Source organism: Pithys albifrons, chromosome 3, assembly GCF_047495875.1.
Source record: "Pithys albifrons albifrons isolate INPA30051 chromosome 3, PitAlb_v1, whole genome shotgun sequence".
In the NCBI taxonomy this organism is placed as follows: Eukaryota; Metazoa; Chordata; class Aves; order Passeriformes; family Thamnophilidae; genus Pithys; species Pithys albifrons.
This window is the reverse complement of record NC_092460.1, coordinates 34,709,047-34,734,282: the sequence shown is the minus strand read 5'-3', so window position 1 is coordinate 34,734,282 and position 25,236 is coordinate 34,709,047. Positions and strand designations below refer to the sequence as shown.

Genomic DNA, 25,236 nt, shown 5'->3' with positions numbered 1-25,236 from the left:
TTATAGGAGGGGGTAGAGGAAGAAAAAAGTGAGGAGGTGGGGGAGGAGGATGGGGGGCAGACAAATAGCAAATGCTCAGGCAAAACAAGAGACAAAACAAGTTCCCCCACCCTTACGCTTTTTCCTTTCTCTACCTCCAGTATAAGATGTACATCGCTGGACAGGGTAAATTCTAAGAGGTGCTTTTCTCCTCCAGTTTTACCCCCTTCTAACCTGGGACCCATGTCCATGCATGCATGTATGTGTATGCATAGAAGCTCACCTGTGCAAACTAGTAGGTGCCATCTCTGGGGATTCCTGCTGCCAGGTAAGATTTGGTTTTTCTTCTTCTCTTTGTTGATTCACCTTTCAGAGAATGTCCTTTAGCTGGGTTCATGGGTGAACAGTCTCTGTACCAGTCTTCTGTGTCCACCCATTCTAGCCAGAGCAGCTCCTGTGCCTGTGGGCTGACATGCAGTAAAGGCATGTCTGAGGAGGCTTACTGCAAAGTGGAGGAGTTTCCTGCGGGGGGAAGGACGTTTCTTCATTGCCTGCAGTTTGAATGAGTGAAAGGGCACTGTATGCATGCTCAGGGATGGGTCTGTGCTCAGACCTGACCAGCAGGCAGAACCCCACATGCCAGTTCCTGGGAGGGTGAACGCCACTGTTGTCGGAGCTTGTGCCACAGGTGAGCTGTCGGGTGTGCTTGTGGTGGGCTAGAAAGCACAGCCACCAGAGAGGGCTCCCACACCCCATCCACCTGGAATCAGGGATGCAAGGAGGGGACAGAGCCCCAGCTGTGGGTCCAGTTGACAGTCAGGGATAAGGTGTGAGCGTGGCCAGCAGCTGTCCTTCAGGCAGAGTGTCACCCACCTGGAGTGGTGGTGTAGGTGTGACGAAGTGCAACTGCAGTGCTACAATGGAGTTACAGCAGTGCAATAGCATTGCAACCAGTGGCTATAAACTCTTCCAAAGGGACAGGCAAGGAGGTAGAGGCAGTGGGGTAGTCCTGTATGTCAAGGAGTGTTTGGATTACTAGACCTTAATAAAGGTGGTGAAAAGGCTGTGTTTATGGGTAAGAGTCAGTGGGAAGGCCAACAAAGCATATTTCTTGGTGGACATCTGCTAGAAATACAACACAGCAGAGAAGAAAGGAGTTCTAGGAGGTTCAGATAGCCTAGGAGATTTCTGGAGTGTGTGGAGGATAACTTCCTAACACAGCTGATGAGGGAACCAATGAGGGGAATGTCCCACTGGACCTGTTGTTCGTGAAGAGAGAAGGACTTGTGGGTGATGTGATTGTTGGAGGCCATCTTGGGCACAGTGATCATGAAATGACAAAGCTTCTTATTCTTGGAGAAGTAAGGAGGAGGGTCAGCAGAATTGCCACTTTAGATGCCTGGAGGGCAGACTTTGGCCTGTTTATGAGACTGGTTGACAGAGTCCCTTGGGAGGCAGTTATAAGGGGAAAGGGGTCAAGGAAGGCTGAATACTTTTCAAGAAAGAAATCTTAAAGGTGCAGGAGCAGGCCAGTGGCATCACGGCCAGTATCAGAAATGAGGTGGCCAGCAGAACCACCCTGTACTCTGCACTGGTGAAGCTGTACCTTGAATCCTGTGTTCAGTTTTGGACCCTTCACTACAAGAAGGACGTTGAGGTGTTGGAGCATGTCCAGAGAAGAGCAACACAGTCGGTGAAAGGTCTGGAGCACAAGTCTGATAACGAGGGACTGAGGGAGTTGGAGAAAAGAGGAGAAAAGGAGGCTCAGGGGAGACCTTATCACCCTCTACAACTGTCTGAAATGAAGTAGTAGCCAGGTGGGAGTGGGTATCTTCTTCTGAGTAACAAGTTATAGGAGAAAAGAAAACAGGTTTGAGTTGTGTCAGGGAAGGTTTAGATTGGATATTAGGAAAGATTTCTTTCCTGGAAGGGTTATCAAGCCCAGGCTGCCTGTGAAGTAGCTGAGTCACCACCCATGGAGGTATTTAAAAGACAAATTAGGGACATAGTTTAGTAGTGGACTTGCCAGGTAAACAATTGGACTTGATGACCTTAGAGGTCTTTTCCAACCTAAACAATTCTGTGACTACATTTTTCTGCATTCTTGCCATATCTGCAAAGGAAATGCTCTGTCCTCATGTTTCATGATATCCAAGACATGGCAAAACCTAAGGCTGTCACTATACCCAAGTCAGTAAGAGACCATCTATACCAGTCTGATATCTGCTTATCTAAAACCAGAGCTATCTTTGACCTCTGACTGCAGCTGACAGTGTATTATGAATACTCCCACTATAATACCAATTTGAGTGATATAGGGCAAATTTGTGATTACAGTGAAACTCTCCTATGTATTCTGGTTACACCAAAGAGGAAGGATCAAAGCTACTAGTGTGGCCAGCTGTGGTACCACTGGGCACACTTCTCTGCTCTCTATCTTTTGTTAAGGGTTTTCACAAGAGGCACTGTCAGAGCAACCAAACTGATGCTCTGAGATATGTTGTTGCAGGTAGATCAGGGCCTGAAAACTGCCCACCTCCATGCCACAAGAACAACTGGGAATACATTAAAGCCTGTAAAACTTGTATGGCTATCAGTCCTTCCTTGCACTCTTCCATTTGGAAGATAATAAACGTTAAAGATTTTTATATTGTAACTTTATAACTTTTATGCTGCTGAGCGTTAAGTTTTGTTTAAGCTCTGCTATCCGTCTGAGATTTGTATCAACTCAGTGATGCTTGCATGCCGTTGTCAAGCATCAGTGTGTCAAATTCCACCCCCACACCTCCAGGGCATTGTGGTGACCATCCTGCATAGGAGTTGCAGTGGAGGAGACTGTGCAGGCCTGCAGACCTCTGCTGGACTTTCTGCAGCCGGATGTTGCTTTGCTCAGAGATACAGACAATTCACTTAGCTGTGGTGCATATGTTTTCATTTTCCAGGTTTTGGGTTTTTTTCATTCCAAAATTGCTGTAGATACGCAGAGTATTTCAAACCTTAAGCTAAAGGCTATTTGATGTACATATGTAGCAGCACACCTTCTATGATTGTCATCCCATGCTCAAAAGTTTAAAGGAATTTATCCCCACACAAGTGCTGTGAGGTACATGCTGTCATTGACCATTGTACAGGTTCAGAAGTGAGGCAGAGAGAGACAATGTGACTTTTCCCAAGATCAGAGGAATGTCAGAAGCAGAGCAAGAATAGGTGCAATAGGTATGCAGCGAGCACAAAACATTCTTATTTTGTTGTGATTGTTCCAGAAAATCTATATACTCATTAGTGTTAACAAGGATTAATAGAGTCGCTGTCAAGACAGTATCAAAAGCATATATTTCTCTTATATGTAGTCAGGAGCTCTTTTGTCACGTGACGGAGAGATTTCAGTAAAAGTGTTGGTGCCACAGCCATATATGAACAGAGCCTAGGCAAATATTTGCATGGGCAAATCTTAACATCTAGATATACCTTTTTTTCTTTTCACTTTCATTTCTGGTAACATAAATATCTACTGCACAGACTTGCAAAACCATGAAAACATATGTATCCAGAGGTACATGCATATATAGATATACATAAACCCACATATATTTTTAACTTATGTAAGATCTATGTCTTTAGACAAACATAAAAGAATAGGAACTTCTATTTGTGTTTTCAGGCAGCAGTTCTGTAAAACACAGTACTGCTTAAAAGTGAACACAGAAGCTGATTTCATAAATATTTTCAGATCTGATTTAGAGATTGAAATTAAGAACAAAGTACTGCAGTATGTAACTAGAGATTTAAGAATTACTGATATCTTTTGTTCTCAAAGTGCAGCATTTAGGTTTTCTTTACTTCTTTGTATTTACCTGCAAAGAAGTAAATTCACATTTTTCCTGAAACAATTGACTACTGAGCCCTAAGACTCTGTGTAAAATGGTAAAGGGAACTAAACCTCTTTATTCTTGTGTAACTCATTAGCTAACGTCAGATGATTAGAACTAATGTTTCCATGTAAAACAATTCAAGTCGCTCATTAACGGGAATAGATTTCCTTTGATCTAATTACTTCATGTCCCAGATATATGGGAAATTCAGAGTCAGCTCTGAGAAACCTCTGCAGACATGGCCACATCTAGAAATATGAATTAACATGTGGACTCCAGAGATGATGTTTAAAATGTTAACAAGCCTTGTTTAGTCTGCTGGTAATGCTTGATTAAATGCTCAATGAAATCACATTGGTGATAGCTAGAGAATGAAGATGATGGGTGTTTGCTGAGAATGATTTAATCTCCATTATTATAGGCAAGTGGATTGCAAATTTCCATAATTAAACATATTTCCATAATTAAACATGCAGTGCACTGGTCAGATTCCGTTGTGAAGTTTGATAATTGCTGTTGTAGGGAAAACAGTGCAGCAGGGTGTTGCTGTCACATGATGAGCTTTTGTGGCTGACCTAATAGGATGCCCTTTTAAAATGTTCTCCATGTTTTATGTTCTCCATGTTTTCTGCTTTAAAGACAGAGGATACCATCATGGATATTTCATCAAAAGAAAATACTTGCTTTTTCTCAAACAACCCAATCCTGCCTGTGGACCGATCATCATTCAAATCTGAATCTTCTGCATCCAAGGAAAAACAATCGTGTTGTGGAGGTATAAAGGTAGAGTAAGAGGTTTTGAATATTCTAGTAGGAATTTAGAAAATCTCTTTTTTTTTTTTTTGCGAAAAATCTCTTTTTCAGTTCTGATTATGTCTTGCTGAGTCAGTATAAAACTATTGAAGATATTTCCAAGTCACAGAAAAAGTCTGCTTCAGATCTGTATTTGCCTAACATCTGGCAATATTCAAGTATCATTTGCTGTCTGAGGCTTGAGTGTCAGGAGATCTTCAAGGGTTATCCTGAAAAGTCACTCTGTCCTTATTGGACCACCTGAAGTTAAGAACACAGCAGACAGGTACCACAGGCAGCTGTTAGTACAAATTGCTTTGTTAAGACTGTAGCTGTGGTGGTCCCCTGAGGTCTCAAAAATAATATCAGTTCATGTGCCTTGAGCGCTGTATTATTAAAGTACTATTGTAAAATTCCTTATTCAAGAGAACTATGCATGAAATGACTTGGAAATGAAACTGCAGCCGTATCACCATTGTATCTGCTTTTCTCTCACCCATGAGAAGTTTTTCCTCGAGCTACTGGAAGCTCCCTGCTTTAAGACTCCTAATGTGGCTGTACTTATGTGATGGTAGGACTGCTGCATCCTGGAGGAGCACTCCTTCTTGTGTGGTACAGGAGGCAACACGCTGCTTTGCTACTGTCTCTTCCTACTTTCCAAAACTGGGTTGTAAAATGCTGACACTCTCTTGGGTGAGATCTTGAAAGTCAACATACAACGATGAGATGAGATGAGATGAGATGAGATGAGATGAGATGAGATGAGATGAGATGAGATGAGATGAGATGAGACGAGATTGAGATGAGATGAGTCATATGGAAAATGAGTCTTCGGCCTTGCCCTGTTCTTTTCATCTTGCACAGTCTTATTTCTGTTGTTTTTTCTCTCTCACACACACATCTACTTTCAAATATTAATCCAACTCCCAATACACTCAATACAGTGATAGTTGCCCTGAAGTCTATAAATTTTGGATCTTTTAGTTTTGAAATAGAAGATGAGTTGTATTAATTAAATCTTGTAGTGTAATAGTAATTCTATCTTTGTTCCTTCATTTGCTGCAATGATAATCCAATCCCCTCAATGAATAACCTTCAGTCACAGATTAGCCAGTCAGGAATCAGCTTATTAGCTCCAAAAATAGCAAAGCAATAATATTTCTCAGTTTCTTTCTGTCCAAAGAATTTGTGTCTTCTGGGAACCCAAACTGATATAACAAATTTATTCCAGGAGGGACTTAGGAAACTTTTTTTTTCGTGAACTAATCTTTTTTGAGCTCTAATTATGCCTTGCTAGTCAGAGTGAAATTATTAGAGATATTATTAAGTCACAAAAAATTCTACTTCAGGTCTGTATTTGCCTAATATGTTAGCCAAACAATACACAGATTCAACAGGTTGTTTTTGCAATTATCAACTTTTCTATATGCCAAAATTGCCTTTATTAGCTAGAAAGATGTGGTAAAATATTTACTTACAGGCATTGACAAACCACAGCAGAATGTGAAATCACATGCACCTTTTTGTCCCACCTCTAAATCAGGAGTGTCTTTACATCACTGCACACCTGGGACTGTTGCAACCCCAGTAAAATCTTGTGCCAAACAAAGACAGAGACATGTCAAGTTCTATTTTACCTGTATGACTTTCCTGTAAAAACAAAGTGCTTTCACATTGCTGTTTAAAATCCATGGGCATAAACACACAGAAAATGTTAAATATTACAGCAATATTTTTACCACAGAGCTCTTTGAGAGCTGTCACTCTAGAAACAAGAACCAGACAGTGGCTGTATATGTTTATTTACCCACAACTGTTTCTGAAGGAGGAATAACCAGCACTACATAAAGTATGTTTATCAAAACACAGAGCTATATTTGAATCTTATCACAAGAATTGTTATTACCACTGTGCCTTGTCACATGAGATGTTGTGAGGGGTTTTGCACAGGAGGTAAGTACTTCATTTAAGATCACCTGGTTGCTCACAGAGAATTAACGATCAGGACAAAGGTCTGGAACTTTGTTCTTTTGAAACCTTACTGCGTCTTTTAATATCTGGGTGAGGGTGGGTTTTTTGCATCTTTTACAAAGAGCATCCAAATTCATATTCACTCAACAAAACCTGTATCTCAAGGTACAAAGCAATGTTGTGATTTCCATGATCTGTTGCATGCTGTGTGAGGATCTCTGGAGCTCATAATCTCAGTAGGGCTGCATTCAAGGAAGGCAAATTTAGGCCATAGATCTGCAGGAGCACAGTTGGTGCTGGGGAGCCTGCACCCCCACTGTACACATTTCAGAGCGTGGAGATCCTTCAGCCCTCATTTTGTCCCAGAGACTGGAGAGCCACTGACTGTTGAAGTGAATGCAATGCCCATCTGGAACACATCTTTCATTTTAATTTTGTGTGAAAGAGGTTCAGTCTGCACATTTGCAGTATATACCAAAGCACAGTGAAGGGGGTGGGAATTCAATTCCTGAAGTCTGTTCCTGATTTAGAGTAACAGGCTAAAACATATACAGTGATAACTAAAAAAAAAAACCCAAAATAATGGGGAGAAGGTTGTTACCAGCAAAATGCAGGGTTGCTCTCAAAAGAAAACATAGGTATTAGAGCTTGCAAGAGATTTGGTGAGCAAAGGATGAGCCTGAAAGGTAATTGCGTGGCAAGTCACTGTTGATCTCATGAAACCAGGAAACAGTAAACAAAGTCTTCTCCCTCCTGGTCACGCAGGGCTTGAGCGGAGACAGCTTACAGCTGTCTCAAATCCAGACAGCTGCATAAGCCTATGTTTTAAAATGCCAAAATAACTCACCTCCCCACCAAGCCACACTTCACATTTACCCTTATGGTCACTGTGTAAGATACCCCTCCTTAGACCATTATGAGGACGATCTATGTCTCCATCTGTTGAAGCAGCTGCATCTTTGGCAACCACCTGAAATTAGCAGTGGTTGATAGTGAGTTCAGTTTGTATCCATATTGCTCATAAGAAATGGACAAACCAGCAATCTAGCACTTAATAGAAGTTAGGAAAAATACAGTTATTTGGGAAAAGTAGAGGTGGGAATGTAAAAGTTGTTTAAAAATAATTCACAAAGTAAAGTTTTCTATACTGCCTGATTCTAATCACTGTCAATTTTTTTTCACAGATATTTCTTGGTGCATTGTCTTTTGTTTATTTTGCTAAAGCACTGTCAGGAAGTTATTTAAAAAGTACTATCACGCAAATAGAAAGAAGATTTGATATCTCTTCCTCTTTGGTTGGCGTTATTGATGGGAGTTTTGAAATTGGTATGTGCTGTGGAAACTCATTTTTATTTTGCAGAAAAAAAGAGTGATGCCATTTGTTGCGACGAATGACTGTATGAATCTCCTTGAACCATTAAAACTGTGCAAGATTCCCCTATTAAAAATCCGTGGGACTGTCAGTGTGATTATGCTGGATAGCATAGGGTTGCTAATACAAGCAATTTGGCATAGTCCTAAATATTTTGTAATTTGATAAGCTTAGTGTCTGGCTAATTAATAGTAATAGAAATTTTGACTGTTGTTTGAGAACTGATGCTTTCTCTCTGCTTTTGTCAGTAATCCACCTACCCCGTGAGTGTTTGCCTGTTGTGATTTACTAAGCAGAAGGAGTACAAATCTCTAACTGTAACCTACATTTATTGTCCAGTCCATCTCCTTCCCTCTTGCACTAAAGATTCCAGCATGACATTGTCTCTTATGATTTCAGATTAATGAATTTACCTTGTTGATGTATAGTGGAGTGTGGTACTCATGGGAATGAAATCTTAGCCTAAGTATGTAAAACTCTGAGTCCCCTTTTCCTGCTCTTTTGGTTATTTGCTCCATTCAGCTGGCACAGTCCTCCTCCTCTTTTCCACCTGTTCATCCCAAAGTTTATGATTTTCTTTTACCAGAATGCCTGGAAAGAGAGAGAAATGCCAAGCCCAGACCATCAGGCCTCTCTCCCTGAAAATGATGCCTATACTACATACTGGGAATGGTTATTTTGGGGGATCTCTTAACAAGAAGTAAAACTCAGTTTTCCTTTCGTACTCTCAAGGGAACCTCCTAATCATAATTCTTGTAAGCTACTTTGGAGCGAAGCTTCACAGGCCAAGAATAATTGGAGCAGGCTGCTTAATTATGTCAGCTGGAACATTCCTAATTGCAATGCCCCAGTTCTTCATGGGACGGTAAGTGCAAAGTGATCAGTGTTTTACAACTGGGCTGTGCACACAATGCCAGCCCACTAAAATATTTAGGCATTGCTTGTGAAGATCCCCATAGAAACAGGCATATGTGAGTGTGGTTAATTAATCTGATATTTTTGTGAAAACACTATTCCTGCAGAGCAAATAATTTAACGTGTATACCATTCTCAGTTGTAATCAACTTACTGTTTTATTAGTCTGTGACCTTGACTAGCCACATTTTGACATGGTTTTGGAATTGTTGAAGCATCAGTGAAGAAGTGATGACTGAGTCTGATTATTGAACACAAGCCAGAGGACACACCACTGTCTGATCATCTCTTAGTCCAAATTCATGCATCAGAGCAGAGAAAAGTGCCTGTTAAACTGAAATGCATCACTGTGACACAAAGAGAACCAACAGGCTCTATTTATTCCCTGCAGACCATCATTAGCAACACTTGATGTAGATGAAATTTGTGCTTAAGTGCTATAGGCCTATCTGATATTCTTTCTTGTCAGTTCTTGTAAGTAAATACAACTTTCTTTTTTATACAGATACCAGTATGAAAGATTTCCTTCCACTGTCAATTCAACTGTTAACATCTCTCCATGTCTGCAGGATAAAAACCAAACTCCACTCTCAGCCTTGGAAAAATCTCAAGCAAAAATAAATGCAGGTGAGAGAGATCTCTGTCAAATACTGTGATAAGCACCCTAAAATATATCACATGGCTCTAAAACTCTCATGCAATAGTTAATTGGAATGCAAAAAAAAGGAAAAAAAAGGAAATCAGATGAAGCTTTCACACAGAAAAGACAGATCTACTGGCTGAGGCAAGTTTATTGAAAATAAAAGTATAACTGCCCACTGCCAAGAGTTTTTTCAGGCTGCAGCCTTTCATTCAGCTTTACAGTCTCCTTCAGCAACTTTCTGCAGTGCAGTATTTTGCAGAAATGCCAGTCTCCATGGGGACCTTGGAAAGTCATGGTCTTCCCTCTGCTGGGAAATGTGCCTTTAGATTCTTGGCCCACTGGAAAGAGCCACTGGGTCTCCCCACCTGCAGACTCTGCTTCTTGTTTCTCTCCCTGCATGTTGATCCCGTTTTGCACACCACAAAGCTGTGTCCCCACTGGCTGCATTGAGTTCCTCGTGGGGAAGGAACCTTCCTACCCCATATCTGTCCATGACTAAGCTGTGAATGAGCACATCAGACCCTCTATATGCCCCAAAATTTGTGTAGTTTTGCATCTCCATACCTGTGGATTATATGTGGCTGCTCACTGTCATCAATGTTTCCCAGATCTTTCCATCAGGAGATCCCAGTTTTGGTTAGAAGGAAGTAAAAGAGTTTTCTAAAATAGAATGTGGTGACAAATTTATAAAATCAGTGAACTTCTAGTATCTTTGAGGCAGTTCATGCTAGAAATACATCCACCTTAAGCTGATTGGGTTAAAATTGCTACCCCCACAGTCACAAAACATTTTTCACAGTTTTCTTACTGTTTTTCCCACATTAGAAGTATTTTAGAAAACCTGTCCATTCAGTGTCAAACTATTATGAAAAACACATCATTGTCTCTCTTGTTCTTTATTCAGGATGTGAAAAGGAAGCAGGCTCTTCCATGTGGATCTATGTTTTACTTGGAAATCTTCTGCGTGGACTAGGTGAAACCCCTATCCAGCCCCTGGGAATTACATACATTGATGATTATGCCATAGAAGAGAACACTGCCTTATATATTGGTAAAATAAATACTACTTTTTTTCCTACTGGATTTTTCCCTAGAGGAAACTGAGTCATTCTGAATAATGTAATGAGTGTTATTTAATTAACTTGCCCTGATTGTTTTGTTTGCATAATTTCCAATATTAAAATTTATTTAAGTCATGTAAACTCAAGGGACCAAGTTCACTTTTAATTATACCAGCACAGCTCCATTATCTTAATTTGATGAAAGAATTTGAACTCAGGTTCCTGCTGTTACCCTAATCTTCCTAATTCTTCTGGATGTGGACTGCTGAGCCTCTGTGCACATTCAGTTCTCTGGCAAATGATAAAAATATGCACTCTTTCAAGCACTTAAAATAGAATTTCAGCAAGCACTCAAAACATTCCCTCCATATTCAGGCAGAATTATAAACAGTAGTGCTGAGGCTTTAGAAAGCTGGTATCACTATTTTCTTGTGTTCATTGTCTGACCTCTGCACATTCATCTGAAATATTACCAAAAATTCCTGCCCCATCAGCATCTTGTCTTGACAAGTTTCCGGCTTGGTAACTGCCAAAAATGCAGGTTCTCTCTGTAACAGATTCAGTCTTCCCAGATGAATTTTGAAAATTCAAAATATTCAAAAACTTTGGCTGAGGGTATAGGGAATCATATCATTATTGGATACCAAAACAATGGCGTTTTTCAGCTTATTCAGGGCCCACCTCAACTTAAAGTGATGAGTTAAATAATTGCCATTTGCATTCCAGTTACTTTAGTCTAGTCAGCTAAAGAGTTTCTAGAATTATAGATGTCATACTCTGCTGTTAGGGGCAGAAGAACCAGAGCTTTTTTTGACTCAGGAATGTAACAGTGCCCTGTTTTTTATTACAGGCTGTGTACAGACAGCGGCAATTATAGGGCCAATATTTGGCTTTCTTCTAGGATCCCTGTGTGCCAAACTTTACGTTGACATAGGCTTCATAGATATGGGTAAGTCAGAAAATTCAGGATTTAAAAATTCAGCCAGGCTCCCAAATCCCTCTATTTTAGACCAAGAATCATCTGGTTATGTCTAAGGGGCTAATAGTAGAGCAGGCACACATGGTGTGACTCCTGGGGATGGTTCAGTGCAGCACTAAGAGCTGAACTTGATGATCTTTGCAGGTCCCTTCCAACTCAGCATGTTTTGTGATTATGAAATAAAAGGATGACAGCAATGGAGTGCTCCATGCAGAAAAGGCTGACAAGAATGTGGGTGGGTGTAGAGACTATAGAAGGTCTGACTCTTCCTCAGTCCCAGCAGATCCGCAGCAGGTGCCTCCAAGAGATGCCCTGGTGAGGAGGCTCTGAGGAGACAGCCCATGCCAGGAGGAGGCAGGAATAAGGCTCAGGATCCTGCATGTGCATTGTTTAGTGTCCTGCTGTTGCCTAGAAATATAATTTGGCAGTGGCTACCACATCTCCTGATTGCCTTCTGCCTGAAAAAATGCCTTCCACCCGTTTCTTCCCTGGGAGATTTTGTGCAGAACAGCCTGGCTGGAAGCAAGCGAGTGGCCACCTGGACTGCCCCATCTCCCGGGCCTTGGAGCATTTCTGGGGATGTGCAGTAGCACATCAGTGTCAGGGCCAGGCTGCTGCTGCATCACAGCAATCACCCAGTCTTTATTGTGTCCCCATCTGCTCCTGTAATACCCTTAGAGATGCACAGCTAAACTTGATGAGGTGGGGATGGATTCCCGTGGACAAAGTCCCTGCAAAACCACCTTCCTTGTTCTCAGCAAACACTCTCAAGAAGCATTTGTTTGTTTCTTCTCTCTTTTGACTTTCTCCAGACAGCATCACCATAACTCAGCAGGATGTGCAGTGGGTGGGAGCCTGGTGGCTGGGTTACCTCATAGCTGGTGCCATCAGCGTTCTGGCCGCCATCCCCTTCTGGTTCCTGCCAAAGCACCTCCCGAAGCCCGAGAGCAGGAAGGGCTCCAGCACCTCTTCTGAGCAGTCCAAGTTCATCACTGAGGATAACAGGGAGCAACACAAATCTTACCAGCAGCAAGCAAAGATTGCTGAAATGGCAAAAGGCAAATCACTACAGTTTCTTTCCTGGTTGTTGAGTTTTTCTCTCACAGGCTCCTATACTTTAAAGCTTTACACTTTCCAAGGTCCTATTTTAATGGTCTAAGAATTATGATTTTTCCCTCAGGTGCCACTCTCCACCTAACTAACAAGTACAAAAAGGGTCTTTTGCATGCACGATTTCTTCATCTGGGATTTGTAAAATTATGCCAGTGGCCCAGCAAATATCATGAAACCCTGCCAAATATTTTCATTCACAGATAGTGATTGTTGCAGAAGCAGTGATCAAAAAACCTCCTTGGATTTTGCTAAACTTTTTTCTCTATGTTCATTCATTAGAAAACCACATACAATATCTGATCTAAATAAGGATGGGCAGACACTAGTTACACTATTGTAGGAGGCTATCTGGATTTAGGCAGGAGCTGATTTGCACAATTGCATTTCCTTGGCATTACTTTGCCAAAAGCATTTTCCCTCAGTATTTGAATCTGTAACCCAGTATGTCTGGGCTTACTGTCAGCTGCACTGAGCACTCTCTGCCCCAAATTATACTGAAAGGTTCTGTGTCTGTTGAGGACACAGAGAAACCAAATCAGTCCTGGTTTGTGATTTAAATAATGTATATTGTGGGATATTGACGCTTAGTGTTTTGTTCCACTGTTCCCCCATCCAGCAATGGAGAAGCATCATAGAACTTCAAGGATTCCTTCTGAAATGTTCTGCAGTTCTTTCTTTGGAAGGTGCAAACAGGCCACAAAGCATTTTTCACAGCACTTATTCTCTCTCTGGTCTGCTTGTCATTTCTGCTGTTTTATCTTGCAGACTTTTTTCCATCACTGAAGATCCTCTTTGGGAATCCAATATACACTCTGTATTTGTGTGCAAGTATCATTCAGTTCAATTCTTTAATTGGCATGGTGACATATAAGCCAAAGTACATTGAACAACAGTATGGACAAACATCTTCAAAAACAAACTTTGTTATAGGTAATGCTTCTTACTATCTTTAAAATGGACATTTTAGGAGTGGCATGTACATTCATACAGGGAAAATTGTATTCTTTTAGGATGTGTTTATTTCTTCTTCCTTGTCTAACTTTAAGTAGTAGCATATAGTAGGTAAGTTATTTCATTTCTTCTTCAGTACTGGTTAGCTCTGAGTTTATCTTTGCAAGAGTTACTGTGAAAGTTTGCATTATTTGATACCTTAATTCCCAAATTTGAAAAAATAGTCTATGTTTAGCACAAGAAAATAATTGAAAAGAGAATTAATTTTTATATATTTTACATAAGACAGATCTGTTTCCTTGCTTGATTCTCATTTATTTCAATGAAATGAAGGTCAACTCAGTGAGTGCAAAAGGACTGACCATAAAGTAGTGTCATATTGCCAGTGATTTCTTAATTTCTGAAGAGGCTGTTATTAAATAAAAGGAATGCAAGTCATATCCCCAGACCTTCTGTACAGCACAAGGGACAGAGATGCTGTTTCTGCCTTTGAGTACCGTGGTGTCCATTTTTGTAGATGACTTCAGGATGGTGAACTTGAATGCCCAGTTGCTGAACCTGCATTCAGGCTTGAGTTCCATTCGTAATGTCCAGGGATTCAGCAGCATTAAACAGCAAAGAGGTTTACATCTACCCAATACAGAGGGAACTGCCTTGTTACAGAGTAGCATTAGTTGCAGAGCAACAGAGGTATATATGCAGAAAAGCTGTATTGATCCATTGTGCTATGTTAATTCCTTAAAGATAGAAGCTGGAATTTCCTGGCATGGAGCGCCTCAAAGCAAGGAGAAATCTTCAACTATAGTTGATGGCCAGAGAAAGTGCAGAAAACAATCCCTACATTCAGTAGAGCACTTCCAATTGTATTTAAAGATTTTGTGGAGCTAAGCTTTTGTGTATGTGCAAACTGAGTGAGGATTAAGAACCATTTGATTTCACTGAGCATAGGGAAACAGAAAACAGGCGATGACTTAGCTAGGGAAGGATCCTGACTGAGTGTCTATCCCTGCAGTGAAGTAGTTTATTCTCCTCTTTTTTCTTTCTCTTCAAATCCACCTTTGCTGAGGTCTGACTTGAACTTACAATGTGTATTTAACTTTCCCTGTCTTTTACTATTTCTTCTTCTTTTTTTTCAAACAAATTCTATTACAATCTCTCTGATAGATATCAAAATTGCCAGAGCAATATGAAGCAATGAAAAAAAAAAAAGAAAAAAATGAAAACCAAGTCTTGCTCCAGATTGCATAACACTGTAGGTAAAACTAAATTTTTCGCCTAGAAATGAGCAGATCCTCCACTGACATACTAGCAGCAGAGAACATCACCTAGATTAAGAAATTGGAAGATTGTTAGCTATACTTTATCCATAATCTCTCTGACAAAGAACTGGAAAAGAAGCATTCCTTGGGAGCCACTTCTTAAAAGCAGCTCCAGCACATTGGTAACAATCCAAGGATCAGTTCAAGTCCAGGCTAAATAAAATGCCCTGACTGAAGATGTTTTATGTTTCGTTCATTCATCTTATTGCTGCAGCCGTTTTTTTGCTGGGAAGGTTAGTTAGTCCATTGAGCTGGGCTTTTCATTAATAGAGATTTTTCTGTTTGAATTCAGGTCTTATCAACATTCCTGCTGTGGCCTTTGGCATATTCTCTGGAGGACTGGTCATGAAAAAATTCAGAATTGGTGTTTTAGGGGCTGCAAAACTTTCCCTGGGATCATCTTTCTTTGGTTACCTTTTGCTCCTCTCATTATTTGCGATGGGCTGTGAGAACTCGGAAGTGGCTGGACTGACTGTGTCGTATCATGGGTATGCTGGGAAGGGCACACTACAGTACAAAGTGCCATTGCAAACCAAACTCCTTCCTCATTTTATTCCACAAAATACACACTGTTGAAATGAGAATGATGGACCTAAATACACTTCCCAGAAATTTGATTCAAAGAGGCGGAAACCACTCCAGAGGACGCTGCGTCAGACCCTTTCATGATTGTGGCATAAAACAGAAGGGTTTATGTCACAAGTGCAGATTATTTTTCTGATTAATTTTTGATTATTATTTCCATGGGACCCATCCTTTGAGCCTAGTTATTTCTGGAAATGTGAGATCCTCAGTAGTGAGGATTAAGTTAATTGTTCCTTGCTTCTGTGTGCTAAACGACAAATGGCATTTAGTAGCCTCTGAACCCTAAACTTAAGAATTTATGGATTAACCATGAGTAAGCCTTGATGTTAACCCTGAAGTACACCTGAGGCTAGCACTTTTTGGTCACTTTTGCCCATGCTATTCCTTGGTAAAGCGCAAGTTTTGGGAGGAGTTTCCAACACTGACTGCCCAGCAGCTCCAGGAGCTGCTCCGCTGGTGCCTTCAGCAGCAGAGGGCTGAAGTTGGCAGATTGCTGTCACACAAGGTATTAGACCCTCAGTTTGGGTGAATCCCATTCTGATCAGCTTCTCACTAACATCTACAGAGACCATTTTCCACTTGGTAGCTCTATCCCCTTCAGTTTTGTTAGAACTGCATTAAGCTTCAGATAACTAAAATCTTAGAAAATCTGAGAAAATGCATGAATAAAAATTTTTTGATGTCCCTCTTCATAAGGTAGCTACTATCACACAGTAGATGGTGGGATATTGTTAAAACATTTTGATAACACAGAAATAAGAATTTCCACTGCTGTGTGGATTTGATGAGACAACCTTTCATGGACTGTAGAGGGGAGGTCTGGCCTGGTGCACCTGTCAGAGAGCACAGCACATGATTTGCTAATGGACTCCTCTACATCTGCTAGAAAACATGTTTGCAATTTCTCTTTTTTTTCCTCAGAACTAAACAGCTGACAGATTACGAGCAAGCCCTGTTTTCAGAGTGCAATTCAGGCTGCTCATGTTCCAAGAATGACTGGGACCCCATCTGTGGAGAAAATGGAGTTACCTACATTTCTGCCTGTCTCGCCGGCTGCCAGGCGGCCAACGGCAGTGGGAAAAACACCGTAAGGCAGTCTTTCATTTCCATATGTGATGTGATATTTTTCCAAATACAACCAAGTCTGTCAGAGTAAGTGGATTAAAATTGAGTAAGGCACATCCTCTTCAACCCTAAAGTCCTCTGGTTTTTTAGCCATCTGCCACCCTCATTTAAAAATTTCTCAGTTTTTCTCTCCAGCAGAAATCACAAGCAGAGCATGGTAGAGGGGGTTTTATTTAGCTGTTGGCTAGCAAGACTGTTGGAAAAAAACCTGTACAAAATACATTCATCAACAGTTAATGATTTATAGTTTTCTCCTTTAATAAATAAGCCTATTCCTTTCACAAAACATTTCCACTTTGGATTTAAACTTTGAGCTACCCATAAAAGCATGATGACCATTACTGAACACCCACTTCTCCACCATTTAGGTTATCATATACTTTTACCTGCTCTCTTCTAGGTGTTTTTTAACTGCAGCTGTGTGGGAACCTTTGAATCTACACAGAGCTCCTCAGCCATGGTGGGACCATGCCAAAAAGGAAATGAGTGTCCAAAAATGTTTCTCTATTTTTTAGTAATATCAGTTATCACTTCATACACTTTGTCAGTAGGTGGCACACCTGGCTACATCCTTCTTCTAAGGTAAGAAATCATTTCTGCTAGCACTGCCAAATGTTTTCAAGATGTTTCAACATATGTGACTGGGTCTCCCTCCAAGTGTTCTAGTATTGTGAAATGTTTTCAGCTATGCAGGGTGGCTTTTAAAACAGGTGGGAGTTTTACTATTGAAAAGCATTCTCATAATTTTACAATGAGTTTTGTATCATCAATGCAACAATGTGTTTATGATAACCTTTACCAGCAATGTCTTTCTGGTTTCAAACATAAGAGACCAAGTTATAGTTTATACCACAATCCCCTTCCCTTAATGCCTTTTACATTACCAGAGTGGCGTTATAAGACCTCCCTGCAAATGGAAATTAGCTCTGCCTGTACCAGTGTGTGCACATATATGTATATGAGCTGCCAGTTTTCCTCACTTGCTATGGATACTACATGGAGGTGATCTAACCCAAACCATCTATATACACTCAACTCTTCTCCTCTAGCCCATTTTATTATTCCATATAATTGTTCTGTACCAGATTTTCCTCTTCAAAACAAAGATTGATTTAGCATGGGATTTTTTTTCTATTGTGGTAATCACAGATTTATTAAATGGTTGTCCCAAGAGATTGTTCCAATATCTATTTAACTGCTGGGACTGTTTGTCCATCACTGAGTGCAAGCTTTGAAACCAATTTTAGAAAGTGTAAAAGGCATGTAATACTACCAGGATTTAATATAGATTTTTGTCATCTTCTTGCAATTTCTGGATTCCAAATGCTGCTCCACTCTGTTTTGGAAAGCTTTCTTTCTCAGTTCCTTTTTCCAAATTATTTCCAGATGGACACATTCTGCTTCTCAAACAAAACAACAGTAAATCCAGACTAACTAATCTTTAGTATTATAATTGTGTTTTCTTTCCCCAAAATTCTCTTTGGGTTTGAATGAAATTTTCTGGAACAGGCCCTGTCTCCAATGTCTTTATATCACATGGACAAAGCCAGTGCTAGAACTGGCTCAATATAGTCTTTATGGAAAAAAATAAATAAAGAAATGTGACTTCAGCTATGGTTCCATCACAATCCTTGAGCCAGAGCCAATATTCTCACAGAGACTTCCAGAAATGGTTGAGATGAGGGTCCTTCTCCACTGTCCTATACAAACACTACCATGAAAGTGCCTTAAACCACAGAAGCCTCATAACTTTCCTCATGGACCTTGTAGGGTTACCTCTGAGTACTACAAAAACACATTGCATATCTCTCTGTCCCCAAGGTCTCACTCCAAGAACAATCATATTATAATCCATTTTAGACAATTTTTACTGAAGCTTATGCACCACTAAACTGTCCATGTGCCAAGATGAGGATGATTCATGAATTGAGAGCTTGCAGCAAAGACTTCAGGATTTATGCCAGGTTGCTCTCTGTGGTTGCTTCTGACACGTTGGATAAATATGGGCATGGGCCTATGCAGAGATGAAGTTTCCTGCCCCTTCCCCTCTACATGATGTCTACTTTCTCTCCATAAGACATAGAGTAGGAAGTGTGGAAATGTGGTACCACGCAGGGCCTCAAAGCCATCGTAGCCACACTCAGCCTTCTGCTTTTCATCTTGTTTCCACTGCATAAAAAAATAAGTGTTTGGGAGGAGATGTTCATATTTGAACACCTACAAGCTTAAATCACACAGAGCTGCCAGCACTTCTCAGCCCTAAGAACTTGTTCTTGGGAATCTAATGCTTAATGGATTTATTTAGAAATGTTTAGAAAGGTTTTCAATTACAATACTAAAACATTTTATATTTGAATTCAGCAAAACAGTTTTATTGATTCAGCTCCAAAACTTTTATTGGTGTTGAAAATCATTTTACTTTGAGAGACATTTAACTGCAACTGAGAAGCTGTGTGCTTTCCTGTTGGATTGAAGATATCCACCTCTGATGTGCAGCTAAGTACAACATGTTTCAGTAAATTCAATCCTTTTTTCCCTTTTGGTTGTTTTTTCTTTTTTTTTTCCCTGCACTGCAAATGACCTGTGGGCACAATTCCAGTTTAAGCTCATGCTTACTTTTCTCTTGTCTGTAATCCATCACTGACTGATTTTCCCTGAAAATCTGGCTGAATTGAAAGTGTGCTTCTGTTACCAGAAGGAAAATAAATTTTCTTTGAAAACAAATAGTCCCGAGGTCAAGTTGCAGACTTCAATATGTACTTTTTCCAATGATCTGTTTTTAAAATTATTCACTATTCAGTCGCTCTGTTAGGATTCCAGTACTTAAGCAATCTGATGTTTTCTGATGAGCAGATATCATTGCACCTGCCATGGAGAACAAATACAGCTAAATCCGTTTAGCCTTTAGATTTTAGTGGCATCCTCCTTAAGGGTTTACACAACTGAAGCAACTGAAATATGCTTACAGCTAGAGACCGAGTCATTTGCTGAAATATCCTTTTGCTGGTATTAGCCCAGTTACAATTGTCAAGGAACTTGGGAAAGCCCTACAGTTTTTGGAGAAAAGTACCCTGCAGGTCAGATAGCTGTTGTTCAAGCACTGACTATTAATAGCTGGTGAGTAGGCAGTGAAAAGGAAGTCTCAGATCTCTCTGAGAGGTCTGGCTATCACTCAGGAACACAAAGAACTGCTGTTTCCGCGCAAACACAATACAAATGCTCATTTTTTTCTTTGGTTTTTGTTTCATCTAAAAGAGAAGACTTTTTGCAGGATATAAATCCTATGGAACACATAATAAATTCCAGTTATTGGTTTTATTTTCCATTTTTGCTTTCTGTGTCCTCAGATTTGTTTAGAAGGACTCCAGACTGAGGCTTGCTTGTGTAACACATCTGATAGGAGAGCAAGTCACTGTTCTTCCAACTTAAAATCATATTGCAGTCATGCCTACATAGATGGCAGTGCTTGCATAAGCCACAATGTAACAGATTGTGTCATGATAATCCATGACCAGGGCATTAGAGAATAAAGTGTGGAGTTTATAAAATGAGGTGCACACAATTTTTTTTTCTTACTATGATACATCAGTGTTGCATTCACTGAGTCACAGAATTATTGGGACTGGAAAGGACCTCTGGAGATCATCTAGTCCAGCCTCTCTGACAAGGAAGGTCAACTGCAGGTTGCACAGGGTGGTGTCCAGGCAGGTTTTGAATCTCCCCAGAGGAGACTCCACAGCCTCTCTGGGCAGTTTGTTCCAGTGCTCCATCACCCTCACAGCAGTTTTATCTCACATTCAGATGGAACTCCCTGTGTTTCACTTTGTAACTGTTGTTCCTTGCCCTGTCACTTGGCACCGCTGAAAAGATTCTGACTCTGTCCTCTTGAAACCTGCCCTTCAGACATGTATGCATCAGATTCCCCCTCAGCCATCTCTTTTCCAGGCTACCTTCTTCCTTATATGTCCCTTATGTCCTTTCTGTTTTCACTAAATTCGAGGAAGATGACCCAAATATCATTTAAAATATGGGTTCTTAATGCTGTTCTGGAAGCTACACTGGGAAATAGGAAAAATCACTAGTGGGGGACAAAAGAACTAATTCTGTGATGTCTTTATTATATTTAAAATATATTCCAAATTACATGAATTTCTGCAGAAGCTCAGCCCATCCTTGTTCAGAACACACAGACTGGACTTCCAGAGTATTATATTCATCCTTAGTGACAACTAAGTTTTAGCCCATTTTTTTTCTGTTTTATAATTAATAGAATGACTGTGACAACAGAGTTTTATCAATTACCATATTGACACATATGTTACTCACCTCACTTATCAAATATTTTCGTGTTTAATCACATGACTGGGACAACTGACATGCTAAAAGTGAAGCATGTACCCAGACTTGTGCTGAATTAGGTTTTGTAACAGGCAGTCTGATACATGCTGGGGGCAACAGCACAGTGGAGCAGCTGGTGAGGGAGCAGCAGGTGAGTCCTACAAATCTGAGTGGCTTCATACACACACTGCTGGCAGCATGGCTGTGAAAGGCAGGCTGCTCTCCTGCCCAACACCTCCGCCTTCCTCTATGGGCCAGGATGATGATCTAAGGCTGGAGCAGGGCTGACCTGGAGCCAGAAGCACTGATGTGTGTTTTAGGCTCCCCCAAAAGCTCAGAAAAGCCCAAGCACAAATTCTCTGTCAAAGAATGTCTTGGAGGGTTTACCTTTACAGGAGGTGTGATCCTGATCCTAGATACAATGCAATGAAAAGCGAGTGCCTAAATACCTTGTACTAGCCTGGGTCATGATCCTGACATTCAGAGAGTGTTTAGCCGAATAAGACTGTCCAATGGATGCATGATTTCACAGTCAATTTTCTTGTCCTGTGTGGGTAACTGCTAAGTGTTGATATCATCTGAAAATCTACAACCATCTTAAAATGTGATATTGAATATAGATGTTCAGAATTCCTAGATTCTGTTCTGATTTTATCCCATCTTTTACACATTTCTGTAATTTGGTTAAAGTCAGTGATACTAGGAAGGAAAAAGTCACATTTCTTTCCTTCCTCTTGCTGTCTATTTTTGTTCAAATTATCCACACTCACTTATTTCTATTTAACACCTTTTTACTATTATTATTTTTAGATGCATTAAACCCCACTTGAAATCATTTGCACTTGGTATCTATACCCTGGCAATAAGAGTGCTTGGTAAGTCTATTTGTACTCTTGAGTCTGTTTTGATACACACCTCACTAATCATTTCTCTTAGAATTAAGGTTTGTTTGTCGGAAAGAGCAATGCATAACTGATGGGTAAATATCATATGAATGGAACAAAAAATAGGAAAAGGGTTGGAAAAAAGAAGTAGCTTTGTACTTCCTAAATTGTGTAATGGTCTCATTAAAATATACATGGCCAATATCCATAGAGGTGACAAGTGACCCTTCAGACTATGAGACTAACACAAAAATTACATCTTGTCTCTCCTTACTCAGCAAGCATAATAGGACAGCCATGACTGAGAATCTGTGATTATTTTTCAGGCATATTTTTGTTAGATTCAAAATCAATTAGTCTGAGTACAGGTGTGCTGGGGGAAGGGTTCACTGCAGCCTCGTGATAGAGCTACCTTTAAGTTTTCACTGAAATCAAGGGCACCATGAGATGCCAGTGAACTGGAGATCCTAAAGTCCTCTAGGTCTTCACGGAGTAAAAAATAGCAAGAAGCAAATCACCTACTTAAATAGAGCAGACTTAGATGAGCTGGATTAAAAGGCATCAAAACAAGCTGTTGGATGTTTTCTCATGCCTTTGCAGGCCAAGAACTTTCCCTGCAGGCTTACTTTCTTCTCCAGCAACCATGGGTGGCTTTTCAAATGGCACAGAGTCCAAACTGTCCCCATTAGCACATGAGGAAAGGCCTCTCCTTTCCATCACTCCCAAGCACTGCAACAGGTTTGTCCCTGCCACAGCAGGATCTCAGGATACTTACAGGATACTGGTTGCCCCACTGCAGACTCCCAGCCCTGCTGTCTTCCTCCCTTCTCATCCTCCTTAACCAACCTGCAGGACGCCCCCTACACGCGAGCTGAACAGGTTCCATCACTCTCAAGAAAGGACAAGTATCTCCTTTTTTTTTTCTCCAGAGGTGTCCTGCAGTGTGAGGAAACCAAACCATGGCCAGTGCTCTTTCCGCTGGCTTCCACAGGCTTTTTGATGTTCTGCCATGTTTCCCCAGCTTCCCACAGGGAGGAAAGGGTGGTGTGTGCCTGAGCAGAGCAAGGCACGTCTTCTGGACCCAGCAAACAGTGTGGAACTGTCATTGCTGTTTGAACATATTACTTCATGTTCTGCATGAACATGTCTCTAGATCAGAACTGATCACCCTGGAAAGTAACTTTCTTACCTGTATTTGTTTGTTAAATACACCCAGCGGGAATTCCAGCCCCAGTTTATTTTGGAGTAGCCATAGATACCACTTGCCTGAAATGGGGAAGCAAAAGGTGTGGAGGAAGAGGAGCATGCAGACTCTATGACTCCAGTGCACTCAGGTAACAGCTCTTCTCCATTCATTCTTTAACTTGTGTTCCTTAAGTACATCTATGCCTGGCACTGGTAGAAGAATTTCTGTTAGAAAATTTGAGTGAGAGGATTGAAACTGAATGAAAGACTCTGACTAACAATGTTAACAATAATGTTCGGGTTTCAGCATTCTCTTTTGATTTAATCCTTTTTTTTTTGAGGGAGAGGGGATCATCTTGTTTCAATATCAGCTCAAAATATTTGTCACTTAATTATTCACCTAAAAATATTGAAGTTCTGTTGAAACCTCAATTTTATGCTAAAGCTTCGCCCATTTTTCAGTGACTCTGTTGTGATACTGAGTAAATAAGTAGAAGGGGTATTTTTTTCCCATATTGGAGCTGGACCACAAAATGCTACAAGGCAAAGGTGCTACAAAGACACCTGGCTTATCTAGAGGCTTAAGTGCAGTGTTGTCTTTATCAATTTATTGCTAGATGACAATAATTATCTGAATGATTATCATTCATGAAAGAAGTCACCAGAAACAAAGAATGGAATAACAATGGTAAGAGGAAAATGGGAAAACATGTTGTCCTTTCCCCCCAACTCCAGGAAAAAAATGTTTTGAAAACTTGAAGGAAAGAGTTAAAGATCGGTTGAGATTCTTTTTGCTAATAAACATGATAATGGTATTGCTGCTGCTGGTGTTGTTGCTGCTGTCATTATACCTATAAAGCAAAAAAGCCATCAAGTGGTCTTGATATCAACTGGTACTGTTTATGAGGCAACCAAAAAATAGAGTAATTGCACTAAAAATATTAGTGCTATTCTTACTGAAGCACACTGGGGTGGAGAAGGTCAGTCAATGCCTGAGATGCTTTCTTGGCCACAGACCACAGACAACTGACCTGGGTGAGCTGACAAACTCCCCTCTCCAGGGTCATCCCCGTGACTGGAGAGTGTTCCTACTCAGCCTTATTGCATGAGAATATGAATGTGCTCTTGATGCCTTCTAGTGAAATGTTGCCTTTGAAATAGGCTCTGATCAATCATTTCTCTCTCAGGTATGTGTACCTGGGACTGACTTTGGTGTTGGGCACGGTGTCCATTTTCTTCAGTCTTGCTGTCCTTTGGGTTCTCCGGAAAAGGTCTTCTCCACCAGATGGGACCCTCTCAGCCAACGGGGAGAGAGGCACCTGTGGGACAAAGAGCAGAAAAGACAATTTTGTCGATAGTGACTGTTTAATTCAGTCAACTTACTGGCCAGAAAAGGAGACTAGACTTTAGGAAGACTGAGATCTCCATCATGATTTTACCCAGTGAGTGGTGTTCCAGGTAAAAACTCAGCATCAGTGAAGCGGCATCTTAGTATCCACCCTGAAAATTTTCAACTTTGTGTAATTTTCACTGTAAACACCAAAAGCAAAGACAACCATTTTTAGCCCATGTGCAGCTCTGAAAACACTGCTCATCCTTTTTTTCTACTGAGTGAGGGGATTTGTTATGGCTGGGGAGGTGCAGCTTCCTCCCTCACCAAGAAACCATTTTTACAGCCGCTCCTCAGCTCCCTCCCTCCTCATTAAGCTGCAACAATCACTGCTGCCCCTGGTTGCCTTCTGTGTGGGAGCAGTAGTGGGGACGCTGCCATGCAGCTCTCTCTGCCATGGAGCCAGCCCAAGAGGAGCTGGTGCACAAAACCTACATGGCAACCTGGAAGGTGGAGGGATCTTTGGTGCATAGGCCATGCTTGCAAACAGTGCGGCACGGGGCAGGAGGAAAGTGGTTTGAAGGAAGGTGGAATCAGCTACAGGCTCTGGGCACTGCATGAATTCAACCCATAACACTTAGGACATCAGATGTTGTGGTTTCAAGTAGCTCTGCTACAGCACAACAATAACAGTAATAAAATTTGCCATTGCAGTCAAAGAGACCACAAGACTATCATCCAAAGGAAACTGGAATAAAAATAGAGCTTTTTTAGGTTTCCAGCAGTTTCTTGCTACTTGCTAGTACTCAGTGTACTAAATAA

The 25,236-nt window shown here is 40.8% G+C and overlaps 1 protein-coding gene across 1 annotated transcript; it reads left to right on the top strand.

Moving 5' to 3' along the window:
• The first annotated feature begins 256 nt into the window (after positions 1 to 256).
• LOC139670111 (solute carrier organic anion transporter family member 1C1-like) lies at positions 257 to 25,193 on the top strand. The gene is made up of 15 exons (XM_071551354.1): positions 257 to 307; positions 4,491 to 4,634; positions 7,799 to 7,940; positions 8,719 to 8,851; positions 9,407 to 9,528; positions 10,449 to 10,595; positions 11,456 to 11,554; positions 12,397 to 12,642; positions 13,463 to 13,627; positions 15,260 to 15,455; positions 16,474 to 16,639; positions 17,078 to 17,259; positions 21,826 to 21,890; positions 23,116 to 23,233; positions 24,272 to 25,193. Exons 2-15 carry the CDS (start codon positions 4,506 to 4,508, stop codon positions 24,492 to 24,494), a joined length of 2,133 nt encoding a protein of 710 aa, XP_071407455.1. The 5' UTR covers positions 257 to 307; positions 4,491 to 4,505; the 3' UTR covers positions 24,495 to 25,193.
• The last annotated feature ends 43 nt before the right edge of the window (positions 25,194 to 25,236 follow it).